General features: G+C 45.7%; 1 protein-coding gene across 3 annotated transcripts in view; it reads left to right on the forward strand.

Annotated features, from left to right (window-relative positions):
- The first annotated feature begins 1,976 nt into the window (after positions 1–1,976).
- PCYT1B (phosphate cytidylyltransferase 1B, choline) overlaps positions 1,977–17,948 on the forward strand; it is a 117,433-nt gene continuing 101,461 nt past the window's right edge. For 2 of the 3 annotated variants that reach the window (XM_073667408.1, XM_073667409.1), the window contains exon 1: positions 1,978–2,434. In XM_073667408.1, the coding sequence (XP_073523509.1) occupies positions 2,318–2,434 (117 nt within the window). In that variant the 5' untranslated portion in view covers positions 1,978–2,317. Of the gene's footprint in view, positions 2,435–17,948 lie in introns of all 3 variants that reach the window. The other variant, XM_073667410.1, reaches the window with a different exon arrangement.

The following is a 17,948-nucleotide window of genomic DNA, read 5'->3' on the forward strand; positions in this document are numbered from 1 at the left end:
CGGCGTCCTCCTCCCGCTCTGCTGGCAGCGAGCTCTGCTTCTCGGCCACTGTGCTTAGGGCGAGCGTGCTCCCCCTCTCTTAAAGGGGCCGCGCGCGCCGTCCTAAGGAGTCCCCGGCCAATGGCCGGAGGACCTCACCATATATAAGGCACCTCCTCCAAAATGGAGGTGCCCGAGCAATGTTGTTGCAAAGCCTTCACTCTGCTTCAGCCCTCAGGTCCCGTTAACAGTTACCTGCCAGTCACCTGCCAGATTCCTGCTTGATACCTGCCTGATATCCGTTTACCTGCTTGCAAGCCTGCGGTCCGACGGTCTGCCTTCCGACACCTGTCAGTCTGTCTATGGACCAGCCTGCCCACTCACCTGGGAGCGCTCGCCTGCTACCTGTCTGCTAGCCTACCTGGAGGCTCCGCCGTCACTTGCCGTGACCACCTGCCTGCCCAGAGACTCTTGCCTGCTCACCTGGGAGCGCTCACCTGCTACCTGTCTGCTAGCCTACCTGGAGGCTCCGCCGTCACTTGCCGTGACCACCTGCCTGTCCAGAGACTTTTGCCTGCTCACCTGGGAGCGCTCACCTGCTACCTGTCTGCTAGCCTACCTGGAGGCTCCGCCGTCACTTGCCGTGACCACCTGCCTGTCCAGAGACTCTTGCCTGCTCACCTGGGAGCGCTCACCTGCTACCTGTCTGCTAGCCTACCTGAAGGCTCTGCCGTCACTTGCCGTGACCACCTGCCTGTCCAGAGACTCTTGCCTGCTCACCTGGGAGCGCTCACCTGCTACCTGTCTGCTAGCCTACCTGGAGGCTCTGCCGTCACTTGCCGTGACCACCTGCCTGTCCAAAGACTCTCGCCCGCTCACCTGGGAGCGCTCACCAGCCACCTGCCTGCTGTCCTTCTTGTTATGATCTGCTACAGGGACTAAGGAAAGACAGGAAAACTGTCCCTACAATAGAACTAAACTAGATCCCTACGATGTAACGGGGAACCTGATCCTGCGATCAGACCCGCTAAAGTCCTCGGCTAGTCTGAACGAAGACCTATAGATGTGAGGGATGGATCCCTACAAGAACTAGGGACTGGGATAAGTTGGACACCTCCTAGCAGAAATAGTAGCAGTCAAAGACAAACACACAACAAAAAGCATAGAGGTCAGAAGACCTAGCAAAACTAACAGAGAACGGCAACAGAGCACCAAGCTAGCTCAAGAGTAGTAAATACAATGAAGTCCAGCAAGACCAGGAGGGCGGAGCCGGATTAAATAGGCAAAAATGGTCATGTGACCAGCAAACTAAAAAAAACCTAACAGGAGAGTTCTAACACTTCTACCCAGAGACTGTCCCTGTCACTTGGTTTGAAAATGTTGTTTCCATTTTTTCATCATTTGCATATCATTTACATGTCTATCTATCCTGTAATTTCCATAATTCCATGACTTTTCCTTATTGGTGTTGCGATGTCAATGTTGAGGATTTGATATATATTTTTTATGCTTAGCCAGTAAATGGTTTTCAATGTGTCTTCCTAGAGTAAATGAATGGTTAAATTGTATTTCAAGAATAACTACTGTGACTAATTAGCTAACTCTATTTGCGTCAGGCTATAGACAGAAAAAGAAGCAAGAACAAGCACTGAATTTATGCAGTAATCAATAAATTAAGATGTGTCTCTTCTGTTCTTTTTTATTTTGTTCCTTCTTCCCCTAATTAGAGTATTAGGGAGGGATGTAATTGATGAGATTAGAGGAGGGTAAAAAAAAATGTATAAGCATTTGAAAATAGATTTTTTTTTCTCTATATTTTTAAACGATGTCCTATTTAAAACTTTTTATTTTAAAGATTCAGTTAGAAAATAAATGATAATCCCAGTTTCGGGTAAAAAAAAAAAAAAAAACACGAAAAATTGCATGAAGGCGGCTTTAATTAGAATTTCTGTCATTGTGCTGCTTATTATTAATAGATGATATTCGGGGGATGCCTGCGGTCAGACCCTACCACAGGCGAGCTCCCTGTCTTCCCCTCTTTTTCGGGATGCATAAGGAATAAGGATTCATTTCAAACTGTACTGGGATGACACTATCCAACCGAAAAGCAAGATGCAAATGAGGCCAGTGCATTCTGTGCCGTGTGCTTTACTGCTGCCTGGTTGTTATAGTGATAAGCCCTGGGCCTGTGCATCACCGCCTCTACTTAGAAGAATTAAACAACAGTCATCTCTTCCTCCCGGGAATAAGACAAGAAGCTCGGAAAAATATCTACTACATCGAATCCCCAAGACAAGTTGCAGATTGTGGAGGGAGCTGCGGAAAGCCTCTTCTGGCCATGCCAGTTCTCAGCCTTGATGCTGAGTCAGAAATAGGTATCCCAAAATCCCTTTGTGGTGAGCTTCCCCTAGAAACCATGGAAGAATTGGAGCACACTTGTCCCCAGCCACGCTCGGTAAGTAATATGCTGCACTACATATGGGATGTCTGGAAAATATAAGGATTTAGGAGCAGAAGCTTTATGTAAACCACTTGGCTGCAGACCTATCCATCGTGAGCGTCTCGTGAAGGGTCTGCAGTAAGGGAAGTTGCATTACAAAGCAACATTTGTGTGCGGTGCTGAGACAGGATTCTTCTCTGCCTGTCTCCTCTTCCCAGGCCGGCACGCTCATTGCTCCTCAGTGCTAACGCTTCAGCCCTGTACAGTGCATAGAAGAGGTTTAAAGGGTCATGAATCCTATACAAAGTATCGAGCTTATGAAAGTAAAGCTTCTTATACGAGCAAGCTGCTATTCTCAACCCAAATTTGTATGGAAATATTCCGGGAGACTCTTAGAACAGGGGGGTTGTTAGATAAAATAGTTATCATGGGTCAGAGATTTTTGAAGACTTTAGGCCCAATTCATTATTGCACTAGTTTTTTTTTCTGTTGACTTTTTTGTTCACAATTCAACATTTGCAGGTTATTTTTTTTACGTCCCTTCTCTTTTTTGTCTTGTGGTATTCACTACCGTTTTTGCAACAAATTTTTCAAATGGCGCACATAGTTCGTGAATTTTGCACAAATTAATAAATAGTCTTTATTCTTGACTTTTAAGGTTTTTTTTTTGCAACATCTTAGCACATTTCACAAAATAGTTCAAAAATTGAGGCATAATTTTCTGGTGTACATAAAATCACTCCAGGGGCAGGAATTAAAGTACATTTTCAACAAATTTTGTGAATGTTTTTGCGACTGATAAATCAGGCGAAAATATTTGGAAACGCTAAACTCTGCTAAATAATGGCAAACAAAACAGATGAATACATAGAGTTCAAATAAAAAGATGAATAAAACAGCAGGTGAAAAACATCAAAAACTAGACAAAAATACAGGAGCAAATGCAATAATGAATTGGGCCCTTTGTATTATGCACCATTTTTTTGTTTGCACCCTATTTATCTTTCCATTAGCTCTTTGTTTTTAAAGAGAACCTGTCATCAGGATTTGCCACCATAAAATAAAGGTATGACCATAATGGCGCCGTTATTATGATTAAATTGATACCTGCGGTGTAGGGATCCGATCAGTGGTTGTTTAATTAGCCTCGAAAGTTTCCTTCTAATGACATCTTCTGTGCATTGGGGCGGACCTAGGGGGTGGGGTCTTTCCTGCTCCTCTGTCCCATCGCCAGCCTCCTGTGATTTTCTTACAGGACACTGATTTTTCAGTGACCTGCCCCCTTTTTTCAATTCTGTGCCATCGTCATTGGGGTGGGCGGCACATGCACGGTGTGATTCCACAGGCGGTCTTCAATAAAATGACCCTGGAAGCAGCGCATGTGCAGATCAAGATTTTTGCTTAATGAGGATGCCAATGAGCCGAGATCTCGATCTGGGCATGCGCCGCCTCCTGCTCCACTTTATTGAAGACTCTCCTCTGGAGTCATTTTATTTATTTTTTTTTTGCACAATATGCAACTTTTGCCAATAAAAAAAAGTTAAGGACCACAATAAACAAAGACCAGTTTTGACCTCCTGCAAAATTAATGAACCATGTGTGCTATTCTGAATAATTTAACGCAAAAAAATATTACAATAAATATTACAAGACAGAAATGAAGCCTTTGGTATACTTTGGGCCCAATTCATCATTTGTGGGGAGTTTTCAAGTCACTTATCTTTTTTTGTACTAAATTGTCGCAAAATCAAAAATGCTCTTTATTTTTTGTCTTTAACGCTTTTTGCAACTCTACAGTGTAAAAGGTCACGTGTTCCACTAAAACTACTCCAAATTTGCTGAGGCTGGGGGATGGGGATACCAGGCATACATAAAATCCCTCTGGTGGGAAACACCTGGAGTACATTCGTTTTTAAAACGTCGCAATTATTGAATTTGGCTGCAACCATCTGGGAAACAAAAACCCTGCTCACAAGGATAGGCATAAAGAAACAGGCGAAAACTTATAAAAGACTTAAAAAAATAAATTGAAAATAGGTGTAAAAAATCAAACACTATATAAAAAAGGAAAAAATGCAACAATGAATCGGGCCCAAAGTGTATAATTTGAGATGAAATAGCTCTTTCATTTTATTTGTGAAAACATAAAAAAAAAACTTAAAAATATTTCTCTTTGGCAAAAATTCTAAAAGTGCCCAGTACTTGAAATGCAAGAGTTAATATGTCTACAGTATAGGCCACATAAGATTGTTATTACAGCAGTAAGTGCTCCCTTGGGCTGTGACGTAAAGATGCAATGTGGGTTACTGTAAGTATTCTAAGAAAGCATGTGTTGTCATGGAATTCATCTATATATATATATACAGTACATATAAAGATAAGATGGACATAATGGTGATTGCTATCACATCAGCAATCTGCTTTTTACAACAGGCACTGAAAAATTCCTATGTGACCAAAAAAGTGAAAAATCCATTATTTTATTTTTTTTGCTAGTATTAATGTTTCAATATATAGCATGGGAGGATAATAAGTGTCACAAGCGGGGTGGCGGTACCTCTCCCATGTGCAGTATTAACCTGATCCATTAATGGGTAGCACGTCCTGTTGATGAGTCTGAAATGTTGGGTAAAATATCAAAGAACCAACTAACTACAAATTGGGGCAAGTTTCAAATTATACATGGAGTCTAAGGCCGGAGTCACACGAGCGTATAACACGGCTGAGTGCTATGCGATAAAACATCGCATAGCACTCGGACCACTATTATTCAGATTGGCGATTATTTTCTCATGCCGAATTGGCATGAGAAGACAGTCGCAGCATGCTGCAATTGCATCTGATAAGCGGTCACCCATACAAGTCTATGTGTGAGTATGACACATCAGACTGCACTCGGATGTCATCCGAGTGCAGTGTGATTACCACGGATGACGGCAATGGAAGAGATGGAGAAATTACTTTCTCCGTCTCCTCCGCACCTGTGCTGCGATTCTGTCATGTGAGAGGTTTTGAGCACAGAGCACTGACACTCGGCTCACGCTCGAAGCAGAGCTGGAGCCAAGTGTCATTAGCATATCGCATCCGATGCTCTCCCATCGGATGCTATAGGCTAATGTGACCCAGGCCCAACATTGGAAATCCTAACCGTGTGTAATGTACAGTCATAGGCAGATTATAATGAGGGCAATCTGGGCTACCGCCCGGGGCTCCGGGGGGTCCATGGCCAGATTTCCCTCATTATAATATGTGCGGCGCCGCGGCACATACCGGCAGTCAGAGGCGGGGGGCCCCCGGACCGCTCTCCCAGCACCTGTTAACTTCCCTGTGTGCTGGCCCGGCCGCATCACAGCTAGGAGACACGGCCCTGTGTGGGGCTGTGTCTGCTAGTGTGACGTCACGCTGTGCACGCCCTGCACTGCTACTTACCACCAGTGAGGAGCTGGACGACGGGAGCTGGGGGATGGTGAGTGTGAGAGTGTGTGTGTGTCTCCCGCTGTGTATAGATGGCTACGTGCGGCCTCCCGCTGTGTATAGATGGCTACGTGTGGCCTCCTGCTGTGTATAGATGGCACCATGCGGCCTTCCGCTGTGTATAGATGGCTACGTGTGGCCTCCTGCTGTGTATAGATGGCTACGTGTGGCCTACCGCTGTGTATAGATGGCTACGTGCGGCCTCCTGCTGTGTATGGGAGGATTGTGGCAGCTCATATTGTGTGCAGGGTCTCATACTGTATATAGGGGATGTCAGCATACTTAGTTGTGCTCAATATTAAGTCATACAATTAATGTAAAAAAAAATATTATAATTAATGTATTAATATGGTGCCAAATTAATTTCACGTGAACTATCACATGATCTATTACAGGGGATCATGTGACATGTGTGTCAGGTGTGTGTGGGGGGGCCCGCGCCTTCTAAACTGCCCGGGGCCCTTGCTAATCTTTATCCACCCCTGTGTACAGTACACACTGTCAGGATTCTGCTCTGTGTCAGACGCCAGGCGGTTATCACATGACCACTCATATGCAATTTGCATACCTGCTTTCAGGTACCATCTGTTGCCTCTTCCTGCTTCTCTTAAATCAGCATTGAGTTCAGCTCAATCCAATTAAACCACAGGGCTGTCTGGGATTTGTATACAGGCACTAAAATACAGTTGTTTCGCAGCAGTCTCAATGTGGTCTTAGGCCACATACACACGTTAAGATTTTTACCTCAGTATTTGTAAGCCAAAACCAGGAGTGGGTGATAAATCCAGAAGTGGTGATGTGTTTCTATTATACTTTTCCTCTGATTGATTCCACTCCTGATTTTGGTTTACACATACTGATGTAAAAAACTCACCAAATACTCACACTTGCAAGATGACACTTGCATTTTCTGAAGTATATCTTTTTTTTAGAAGTATATAAATACTGATTGAAAAACTAATTTCAGTTTGTTCGAATGGTCAACAGTTGACCTTGATCAAGATGGATTTAGTATACAAAAATGACAGAACTGATGAAGATCGATCCACTTTAGCATCAGTTTCATTCCCCAGCAATAACGTAATGCGCTCCCATAAGGCTAGCCACTTAGTGAGTGTTAGCTGGCAAAGATCCATCAGCAGCCAAACCACTTGCTGACTTTATCTAAACGAGTTCAGAAGAGTTTTCACACTGGGGCAAGAAGAAGAGATCCAAATGAAGAAACTATAAAACAGCACAAAAGCTCAAATAATATCACAAAGGGTTTTTATTATCATCTTATTCTCACTTTCAGTTTCAAAGGAAGTTTTTCAAGATATCATAATTTCCTACACTCCACTTGTAGGTATAAATCTTAATTTTTTTCCAAGCTGACTATGGCTAAACATGCACAATGAAAATTGCCACATTGCATCTAATGATTGTTCACGTGGTCACCTTTTGACTCCCAATGTGAGTAGATAGGCTGTGTGCCCACGATGAGTTTTCATTCAGTTTTTGACACTACGTATTTTTGCTGCGTCCAAAACGCAGCGTCTTACAGTTCCAGCAAAGTGGATGGGATTTCTAAAAATCTCATGTCCTCTGTGCTTTATTTTTATTCAGTGTAAACTGACCTGCGGTGCGTGTTTCTAATCTGCAGCATGTCAATTTCTTGAGTTTTACAGGCAGATTTCCCCCTAGTCTTGCATTAGTTGCAGAAAATCAGCAAGTAAAAAATGCTCATCCTTTTTTGTGCATTTCCATGGCGGAAACGCATCAAAAACGCAAGTAATTCGCACATGACTATATCAATAAAGTTGTGTCAATGCCAAATGCCAGGAAGTATAAAAAACAAAGCAGTTTTACTTAAAACATGACACAATAGCAAGAGACAAAATCGCAGAGTCAAAAACGCAATAAAAACGCATGTAAAAAACACAATAGCAAAATGAAGAAACACAAGTAATCTAATTTACTTAATAGGAGCAGAAATGCTGCAGAAAGTCTGCAACATCAAAATCTCACCAAAAGCTCATTGTGGGGACTTAGTCTAAAAGACCAAGAGACAAAATGGGGGATCCTCATCAGAGTGATCCTCGCCATATTTTGTACTCTTCTTGGTCTTCTACTACTCTTACTATTTGTTGGAGTACTTAGAAAGTTGGTCCCTAGATAATTGCAGTGCCCACCTTGTTTGTTCTTGACTCACAACCAAATGCAACTGCAACACAAATATTTAAAAAAAATCTGACCTACTGGATTTTTTATTGCAAATCGATTTCGACATTGCCTCCCTAGACTTCAGTGTAAGATAAATGTTACTGGAACCCACATGCCTCTTGTCTGTCAAATCGTAACTCCAAAGCAGTCGTGCCTCAGCAAGTCACAAGCGTGTTGCAGAAATGTTTAACATTTAAACTTTATCATTGATAACCAGTTTTAATGTAAATAGTCAAGTGATAAGCTCCGACTAGCCAACAAACTACCATTTACCCGTCCATTCACTTAAATTCACACTCAAGCTTTTTTTTTTTATTTCAGCGCTGGAGTGGTCTCACCAGCTGCTGTCTTCTGCTCTTCCCAGCACTGTACTGGTCCCGTGTCGCCATTTTGTGTTTGCAACTTCTGACTGACCAGAAGTCAGAGGTAACAATTAATGATGAGCGAGCATGTATATTACTCGAGCTTTATGAGCATGCTTGGGTGTTTTCCGAGTATCTTCAGCGAGCTCGGGTGTTATGTTTTAGTCACTCCGTTCTCATGATTTGCGAATGTTTGACAGCTGTTTGACAGCTTTAATACATGTGAGGAATGCCTGTTTCTTAGGCATTCCTCACATGTATTAAAGCTGTCAAACAGTCGCAAATCATGCGCACGGCGTCACTAAAACATAACACCCGAGCACGCTGAAGATACTCGGCGAACACCCGAGCATGCTAGCCAAAAGTGTTAACAGAACATGCTCGCTCATCACTAGTAACGATCACAAGCTCTCAATGGAAGTCTATGAGAGCCTCTTTCTGGCTCTCATACACTTACATTGGGAGGTGACCTCTGGGGCGATCAGGCAGGTGAAAACCTGCAAAAGATGACTTGAGTGGTGTCGATAACAGATGAAAATGGTGGCTGGAAAGTATAATACTAGTGGCAGGGAACTTAGATTAGCGACACCACTCTATCAGTAAAATAAAGAAAAATGTTGGAGTGGTGCTTTAAAGCAAGCAATTTACTCCTTCTTCTAAGAAAGAGGCTGAGGCATACAGTGGATTTCAAAAGTATCCCCACCCCGCCTTGGCATTTTTCATGTTTTTGCTACCTCACAAAAATTTAATTTATTTCAGTTCTTAAATACAAAAAGTGAAACTCATATATTATATAGAGTCATTACAAACAGAGTTATCTATTTCAAGTGTTTATTTCTGTTAATGTTGATGATTATGGCTTACAGCCAATGAAAACACAAAAGTCATTATCTCAGTAAATTAGAATACTTAATAACAACAGCTTGAAAAATGTTTTTGAAAATACTTGGTCGGGGCTCCTTTGGCATCAATTACTGCATCAATGCGGCGTGGCATGGAGGCGATCAGCCTGTGGCACTGCTGAGGTGTTATGGAAGCCCAGGTTGCTTTGATAGCAGCCTTCAGCTTGTCTGCATTGTTGGGTCTGGTGTCTCTCTTGACAATACCCCATAGATTCTCTATGGGGTTAAGGTCAGGCGAGTTTGCAGGCAAATCAAGCACAGTGATACTGTTATTTTTAAACCAAGTATTGGTACTTTTGACAGTGTGGACAGGTGCCAAGTCCTGCTGGAGAATGAAATTTCCATCTCCAAAAAGCTTGTCGGCAGAGGGAAGCATGAAGTGTTCTAAAATTTCCTGGTAGACGGCTGTGCTGACTTTGGTCTTGATAAAACACAGTGGACCTACACCAGCAGATGACATGGCTCCCCAAACCATCACTGATTGTGGAAACTTCACACCAGACCTCAAGCAGCTTGGATTGTGTGCCTCTCCACTCTTCCTCCAGACTCTGGGACCTTGATTCCCAAATGAAATACAAAATTTACTTTACAGCCTTTGTAGGTGTTTTTTGTTATTTATTCAAATTTACTGAGATAATGACTAGTGTTGAGCCACCCCCGTAGTGTTCGAGTTCGGTTCGGTTCGTCGAACACCCGTGTGTTCGTCGAACTGTTCGTCGAACACCTTCGAACACCGTTAAAACCAATGGCAGGCAAACAAAAACACATAGAAACACATAGAAACCACCTTCAAAGGTGTCCAAAAGCTGATAAACTGCTCAGAAGACACAACTAACACATGGAAAAGTGACAAGTACATATAGTCATGCGAAAAGAAAAGAGGTGGAGGAGTAAAAGGAGGGGGAGACACAGATATAGGCATGTCATGCCCTTCTAAAATCCAAAAAGTGAGAAGCCGACACGGCCAGTCCGCTCCTGCCCGTGCTACCTCCGTGTCGCCGGGTTTGTGCCAGAGCCGCGGTGAAGCCTGACGGCCAGCCCCCCTCTCCCAATACTAGTGCCTGTCCGCTGGTGGGTCGAGCGAGCCCCCCTGTGGTGGAGGCAGCTCTAAGCTTTTTAATTTAAATTGTCTCTCTAATTTGAATGAATACACTTTAAATCCATTTACAAGGATCTATTGGAGGGCAAGTCTCATGCCAGCAGCCGCGTAATTCCAGCTCCAGTAGCGTCCACTAAAGCTGCTACAGTTAAAAAGCTTTTATAAGGATCGAGCTCGGCTGTCTACCGCAAGGCATCCTACTGCCAGTCCCAGCCCCTATGCCTTGGGGTGCCTCCTGATGCTCTTCACTGAGTATCCCGTGGTCCCGAAGCATTTCCTTTGTAAAAATTAAGTGTCCAAACTACAGGTGGTGTAGCTTGCTTAACAGCCGGGATAATCCGCTGACTAGCAGACACTGCTACTAGGCACAAAGTATTTCCTGGGCTAGATGCAGTTAAAAATTTGTAATTAGATACTCTTGTTGGATGCTGAGAAAGCATTCCATAGAGTCTCCTGGCACGCCATATATGATTCTCTTAAAAAGCTTGGGGTAGGGGTCTAGGGGACCCTTTTATAGCCAAAATCACGGCCCTGTATCGCAATACGTCACCTAGGCTGAAGATAAATGGAACTGTAGCACCCTGAGGGCTCGGTTGCTACAGAGGTATTGCACCTCACCCAGAGGTGTGATATCTCACTCTCAGGTAAGGATGGAGTGTGGATCAGGACCCGACACCTGCATGCATTACACCACATTGCCGTGGGGCAGGGCGACCAATATGCCCCTGAGATGGGCACGACAGTCCCTGTCCCTGGCTGGCGTGGGGGGAGGGAACAATGAGGAAGGGGAACCCTGTAGTGCAGGAGCAGGGAGGAAGCAGTTCCTGGGTGCATTGAGAAGGGAGTATAAAAGGTGGGCACTATCTTAGTTCAGTGCAGAGAAGTCTGAGGAGAAGTGACAGGGAGCAGGGGCTCTGAATGAGCTCTGCTCCGGAGGCGGGCCTAGTAACAGAGGCCCAGGCCTGCAAGAGGGAGAAGGAAGGAAGAGGAGCGGAGAAGGCTCCAGGAACGAGGAACGAAGGGATCCCAGGGGTGCGGACGGGCGAGTCGCCACCGCACGCCCGAATCCACCTGCGTGGAGGGGTCATGCCAAAGGGGGAGACCGGTCCCCGAAACTAGTGGAGGCAGGAAACGACCCTCAGCTAGAAACCGGAGGCTGTGACATTTTATGTGGCGCAGCCCCTCGCTACACCCGCTAGGAAGGCACCACATAGGGTCAGGGAAACTGGCGCCAAGTTTACCAAGAGGAGGCCCGAGGCAGCCGGACAGAAGGGTTGGTAAGAAAGGCCAGACAAAGGACACACAAAGGGGGTCCTGTGAAGCGCTCCAAAGTTATCTGGGAGTTGTCTGAGCCCCTCACCTGGTGAGCACAGTACGACGTGGGCAGCCGTTACCTGCAGACGTGGTCTGGATAATAAGAACTGTGAGTAAAGGCCCTGGACTGCATCACTGACTCCGTGTCGTTACTGCTGCTGCCCTGCACCATCACCCCCATCCTCCGCATACACTGCCCTGAGGCTATACTCCTCCCGTGGGGAGTTATGCTACGCTCTGCTGCACCCACAACACCAGCCTCAGCGGTCTGCCCTGCAGCGGCGGTTCACTCTGACCACAATCCACGGGTGGCGTAGTCGGACATTTAAACATCAAAACCACATAAATAGTTCCGCCACTGGTTTGACCGCCCTGAGCCACGGAACCGGGTCGCCGCCACGGAGACTACAACCACCAGCATCCACCAAAAAGGGTCCGGCTCCGGGTGTCCCAAGGCCCAGGGGGTGCATCAGAACATTTTCATCACCTTTCACAATCACCAATGGGACAAGGCAGGGATGTCCTCTGTCCCCTCTCTTATACATCCTAGTGACGGAGCACCTGCTCTCATCAATTCGCCATAACCCCAATATTAGGTGGATTGAGGTGGGAGGCACCGAGTACAAGTGCTCTCTATTTGCTGATGATGTCCTCGTATATATCACTCAATCACATATATCCATCCATGCTGTTATGGCTGAAATAGATCACTTTGTTACATGGTCAAATTTTAAAATCAATGCAGCGAAGTCTGAGGCCCTCGATGTCTCCCTCCCCAAATCCATACAGGATTCCATCCAGTCCAACTTTCCCTTTGCCTGGCCCTCACAGGGTATCAAATACTTAGGAATTCCTATTCATAGAGACCTCTCCCATCTATGTTATCTTAATTTTGGGCCCTTTATTGAACAACTCCATACAGACCACGGTTGGCAAGTTAGAACTGTAAGATTCACTACGTGAACCACTGGTGTTTTGTGGAAAAGCACATGTACACTGTGTTCCAAATTATTATGCAAAAAGTGTTTAGGAGTGATAAGGGAAGAATTTGTTTGTTTGTCAGTTAAACTCATTGATGGTGATGTGTGTCAGGGCTCTTTATATCACTGTAAGCAATTGCAGACACCTGTGCTAATTAGTTGGCAGGTGTGTCCAATGAAAGGCAAGACTACTTAAGAAGGCTGTCCCACATTATTAAGCAGCCTACATTTTCTGCCAAAATGGGAAAGAAAAAGGATGTGTCGGCTGCTGAGAAGCAACAAATTGTGGAGTGTTTAGGTCAAGGCATGACTACAATCAACATTGTGCGATGATCAGGATGAAGTGTCTTGGCAATCAAGAAGTATGTAGCTGATTCACAGTACACACGTGTGCGTGCTGATAAGGGCAAATTGAGGACTCTTTCCTACAGGCAAATACGTCAGGTTAAAAGAGCAGCGGCAAAAAAGCCTTGTCATAGCAGCAGACAAGTTTTTGAAGCTGCTGGTGCCTCCAACGTCCCGCGAACAACAAGATGCAGGGTCCTTCAGAGGTTTGCAGCTGTGCATACGCCATCCTGTCGACCTCTTCAATCCACTTCACACAAGCAGAAACGGCTCCAGAGGGCCAAACATTACATGAAGACTGATTTCAAAACTGTTTTGTTCACCGATGAGTGCCGTGCAACGCTCGATGGTCCAGACGGATGGAGTGGAGGATGGCTGGTTGATGGACACCCCACGCAAACACGGCTACAGCGCCAACAAGGAGGAGGTGGAGTAATGTTTTGGGCTGGAATCATGGGGAGAGAGATTGTCGGCCCCTTTAGGATCCCTGAAGGGGTAAAGATGAACTCCATAATGTATGTGGAGTTTCTCAAACAGCACTTCCTGCCATGGTTCAAGAAGAAGAACCGTGTATTCCACAGCAAGATCATTTTTATGCATGATAATGCACCATCTCATGCTGCACATAAAACATCTGCATCTCTGGCTGATATGGGCATAAAAGGGGACAAACTTATGGTGTGACCCCCATGCTCCCCTGACCTCTAACCCATTCAGAACCTCTGGAGCATCATCAAAAGGAGTGTCTATGATGGCGGGAGGCAGTTCACATCTAAGCAACAGCTCTGGGAGGGTATTCTGTCCTCATGCAAAACAATTGAAGCAGAAACCATCCAAAACCTGACAAATTCAATGGACGAGAGAGTTCAGAAGCACCTTTCGAACAAGGGGTCCTATGTGAAAATGTAACATCACCTAGAATAAAGTTTTGAGTTGAAAACTGTTTGATTTCAGTTTCTAATAACCTGCTAATGCTTATAATTTCAAAAATTACCATTTTTTTGGTCTTTATTAAAATGAAAAGGTTGATCGAAAAGTTTGGGGGATCTAAGAGTGTGGCAACCCAGTAGTCAGGATTACTTCGAATTCTGACAATCTGAGGGTCATGTTGCAGGTAGTGCAGCAAGAAGGCACTTATGTGTCTTGCGCATCTCGGAGCCCCAAAATTATTTTCCGGGCTAGATGCAGCTAAAAATAATTCTTAATTTTAAATCTGGTAGAGCTTAGTATAGATGGCCTAATAGAATCAGTGCTGCACACTGCTACAAAGCCCAAATTATTTTCCAGCCAAGGTACAGATAAACATGATTAGTAATTTTAAATCTGGTGGAGCTTAGTATAGATGGCCTAATAGAATCAGTACTGCACACTGCTACAAAGCCCAAATTATTTTCAAGCCAAGATACAGATAAACATGATTAGTAATTTTAAATCTGGTGGAGCTTATTATAGATGGCCTAATAGAATCAGTGCTGCACACTGCTACAAAGCCCAATTATTTTCCAGCCAAGATACAGATAAACATGATTAGTAATTTGAAAGCTTAAAACGGTTGGTGAGGTGATTTTAACCAATCATCAAGCTTTTACTCTCCCCAGGATGACACAGGGGTAGAAAAGTCATTTCGGATCCATGATTTGTTCATCTTTATGAACGTGAGTCTGTCTACATTATCAGTGGAGAGCCGCGTGCGCTTATCTGTCAGCACACCACCAGCAGCGCTGAACACACGTTCAGACAGAACGCTGGCTGCGGGGCATGACAAGATCTCCAAGGCGTAAGTGGCTAGCTCCGGCCATTTATCCAGATTGGAAGCCCAAAAAGAGCAAGGGTCCAGTGACACAGTCATGGCTTCAATGTTTACTTGGAGATACTCCTGTACCATCATCTCTAGGCGTTGACTATGTGTCAGACTTCTTGTCTCCTGTGGCCTTGCAAAGGATGGGCTCAAAAAGTGGTGAAATGATTCCGCAAAATTGATGTTACCAGCAGATACTGTGGTTCTGTTACGGTTTGAGTGCTGAACACTCGACGGTCCCACGGTTGGCAAGTTGGAACTGTGAGATTCACTACGTGCACCACTGGTGTTTTGTGGAAAAGCATATGTAAGATTCTGCAACAGTCTCTGCTGATACTCCTGCATGCGTGCATCCTTTTCTATGGCAGGAATAATTTCTGCAAATTTACTTTTGTACCGGGGATCTAACAGTGTGGCAACCCAGTAGTCAGGATTATTTCTAATTCTCACAATTCGAGGGTCATGTTGCAGGTAGTGCAGCAAGAAGGCACTCATGTGTGTTGCGCATCCAGGAGCACCAAGTCCCTGTTGTGTTGGTGGTGAGGTAACAATCATGCTTCCTTCCTCTGTCCTCTCCCCCCAACCTCGCACAACAGAAATGTGATCAAGGTCTCCCTCATCTGATGAGTCTTCCATCAGTTCGTCCTCCACTTCTTCCTGGGCTCCTGCACCTTCCTCACTAGTTTGGCTGCTACCATGCGCCCTGGTAAAACCATCTCCCCCACCCTCACATGCCTGCCGCCTTGGTGCTGCCGACCGTCTGGACCTTGCAGATGTCAGCCCTTCTGCATACAACTCCTCCTCCTCTACTTCCTCCACCTCCTCTTGTACCACCACCTGACTCCGAATTCTGTTTAACATGTGCTCCAGCATGTAAATCACCGGAATAGTCATGCTGATAATGGCATCGTCAGCACTAAACATCTTCGTCGCCATTTCAAAACTGTGCAGAAGGGTGCATAGGTCCCTGATCTGAGACCACTCCTCCAGCGTGATTTGCCCCACCTCTGGATCTCGTTTTCCCAGGCTATACGTCAGAACGTATTGCACCAGGGCTAGTCGGTGCTGCCACAGTCGCTGCAACATGTGCAGAGTTGAATTCCACCGGGTAGGCACATCGCATTTTAGCCGGTGAAGTGGCAGGCCCAACGACTTCTGTAGAGATGTAAGTCGCTGAGCTGCGGGATGCGAACGGCGGAAGTGAGCACACAGCGACCGTGCCCTCTGCAGAAGGCCATCTAGTCTGGGGTAGTGGGCTAAAAATTGCTGGACAACCAGGTTCAACACGTGAGCCATACAAGGCACATGTGTGACATTGCCCCGGCGAAGGGCCGCACCCAGGTTTTCAGCATTGTCGCACACAGCCTTCCCTGGTTTCAGGTCCAGTGGAGACAACCATTCATGAAATTGGTTCTCCAGAGCTGACCACAACTCCTCAGCTGTGTGACTCACATTTCCCAGACATTTCAAAGTAAAAACCGTCTGATGACGTTGAGCCCTACTGCCAGCATAGTAAGGAGGTGTGCAGGATCCCTTCTGCGCAGTTAGAAAGCTTGTGGCATGACCAGACAGGCTTTGGGTGCAGGTGGAGGACCGAGAGGAGGTTGAGGAGACAGAAGCAGTGGAGGAACTTTGAGATAAAGAGGATTGACGCACAACTCGTGGGGACGGCAAGACTTGGACAGCAGCCCCTTGTCCTGCTGTCACCATAGTTACCCAGTGCCCAGTCATCGACATGTAACGCCCCTGTCCATGCCTACTCGTCCAAGTGTCTGTGGTGAAATGCACCCTGTCACACACAGAGTTTCTCAAAGAAGCGGTGATGTTGTGTGCGACATGCTGGTGGAGCACAGGCACACCTTTCTTTGAGAAGTAGTGCCGACTGGGCATCTGGTACTGGGGCACTGCGACGGACATAAGGTCTCGAAAATCCTCTGTGTCCACCAGGCGGAAAGGCAGCATTTCTGTAGCCAAGAGCTTGCAGATGGTAAAATTCAACCTCTTAGCTTTCTCATGGCTAGAAGGAAATGGTCTTTTACTTGTCCACATCTGAGGGACCGAGGGCTGGCTATTGTGCTTAGACGGGGTTGATAAGGGTGTCCCCGGCAAACTGCCGGTCTGTGAGGAAGATGCAGGCGGACATGTTAGGTTGCCTTGATCCAAAGGTGGTGCTATCGATGTCGGACAGCGCTCAACACCTGCTGGTGTTACCACCTCCAAAGAAAATGATGACCTGCCAATCACGCTGGCTGTTGCGGGTAAAGAGGTGGCAGGTCTGCGCCCCAAAACAGGTGTGACTGCTGTCCCCCCAGTCACAGAGGATGAAGAGGCCGCGGATGCACAAGATATGGCAGACGGTGGTTGGCCCGGCCGGCTAGGCCGCATTGTAGCACAGTGAACTTCCCACTGCAACTTATGCTTCATGTCCATGTGCCGGTTCATGCATGAAGTACTCAAACTATGTATTTTTTGGCCTCTACTTAGCTTTTGCTGACAAATGTTACAGATAACACGAGTTGGGTCATCTTTATCGATCTGAAAAAATGCCCAGGCTATGCAAGGCTTAGCACCCATGCGACCTGAAGAGCCACCACGACTTGTGGTGAGAGGCAGAGTTGTGTTTGAGGATGCAGTTGTTGACGTGCTTCCAGTACTACGTCTCTGTCCAGGAAGGCGCAACCTGACCTCGTCATCACTAGCATCCTCCTCCACCTCCTCTGCTGACCTCATCTCTTGGCTGACTGTGGGTTGACAGTAAGTGGGATCTCCAACCTCATCATCATCACCCTGTGCATTATCACACTCGTCGTCCTCAGAGCCAACCTGTTCCTGCCCTGACAAAAAACTAAAGTTGTCGCTCCAATCATGTATTTGAGTCTCATCATCATCTTCCTCATTGTCTCCACCAAAAGGAGTTACAGTTTGGGAATGAGGGTCTACATTATGGTCAGAACCTTCTGCGTCTGGTCCTGGATCCGACTCATAAAGATTCTGGGCATCAGTGCAGATCATTTCCTCATCTGGATTCACAGAAGCGCTGGAGTCGACCTCTG

This window comes from Phyllobates terribilis, unplaced genomic scaffold, assembly GCF_046119375.1.
Source record: "Phyllobates terribilis strain yellow unplaced genomic scaffold, ASM4611937v1 Scaffold_2__4_contigs__length_985480577, whole genome shotgun sequence".
NCBI lineage: Eukaryota > Metazoa > Chordata > Amphibia > Anura > Dendrobatidae > Phyllobates > Phyllobates terribilis.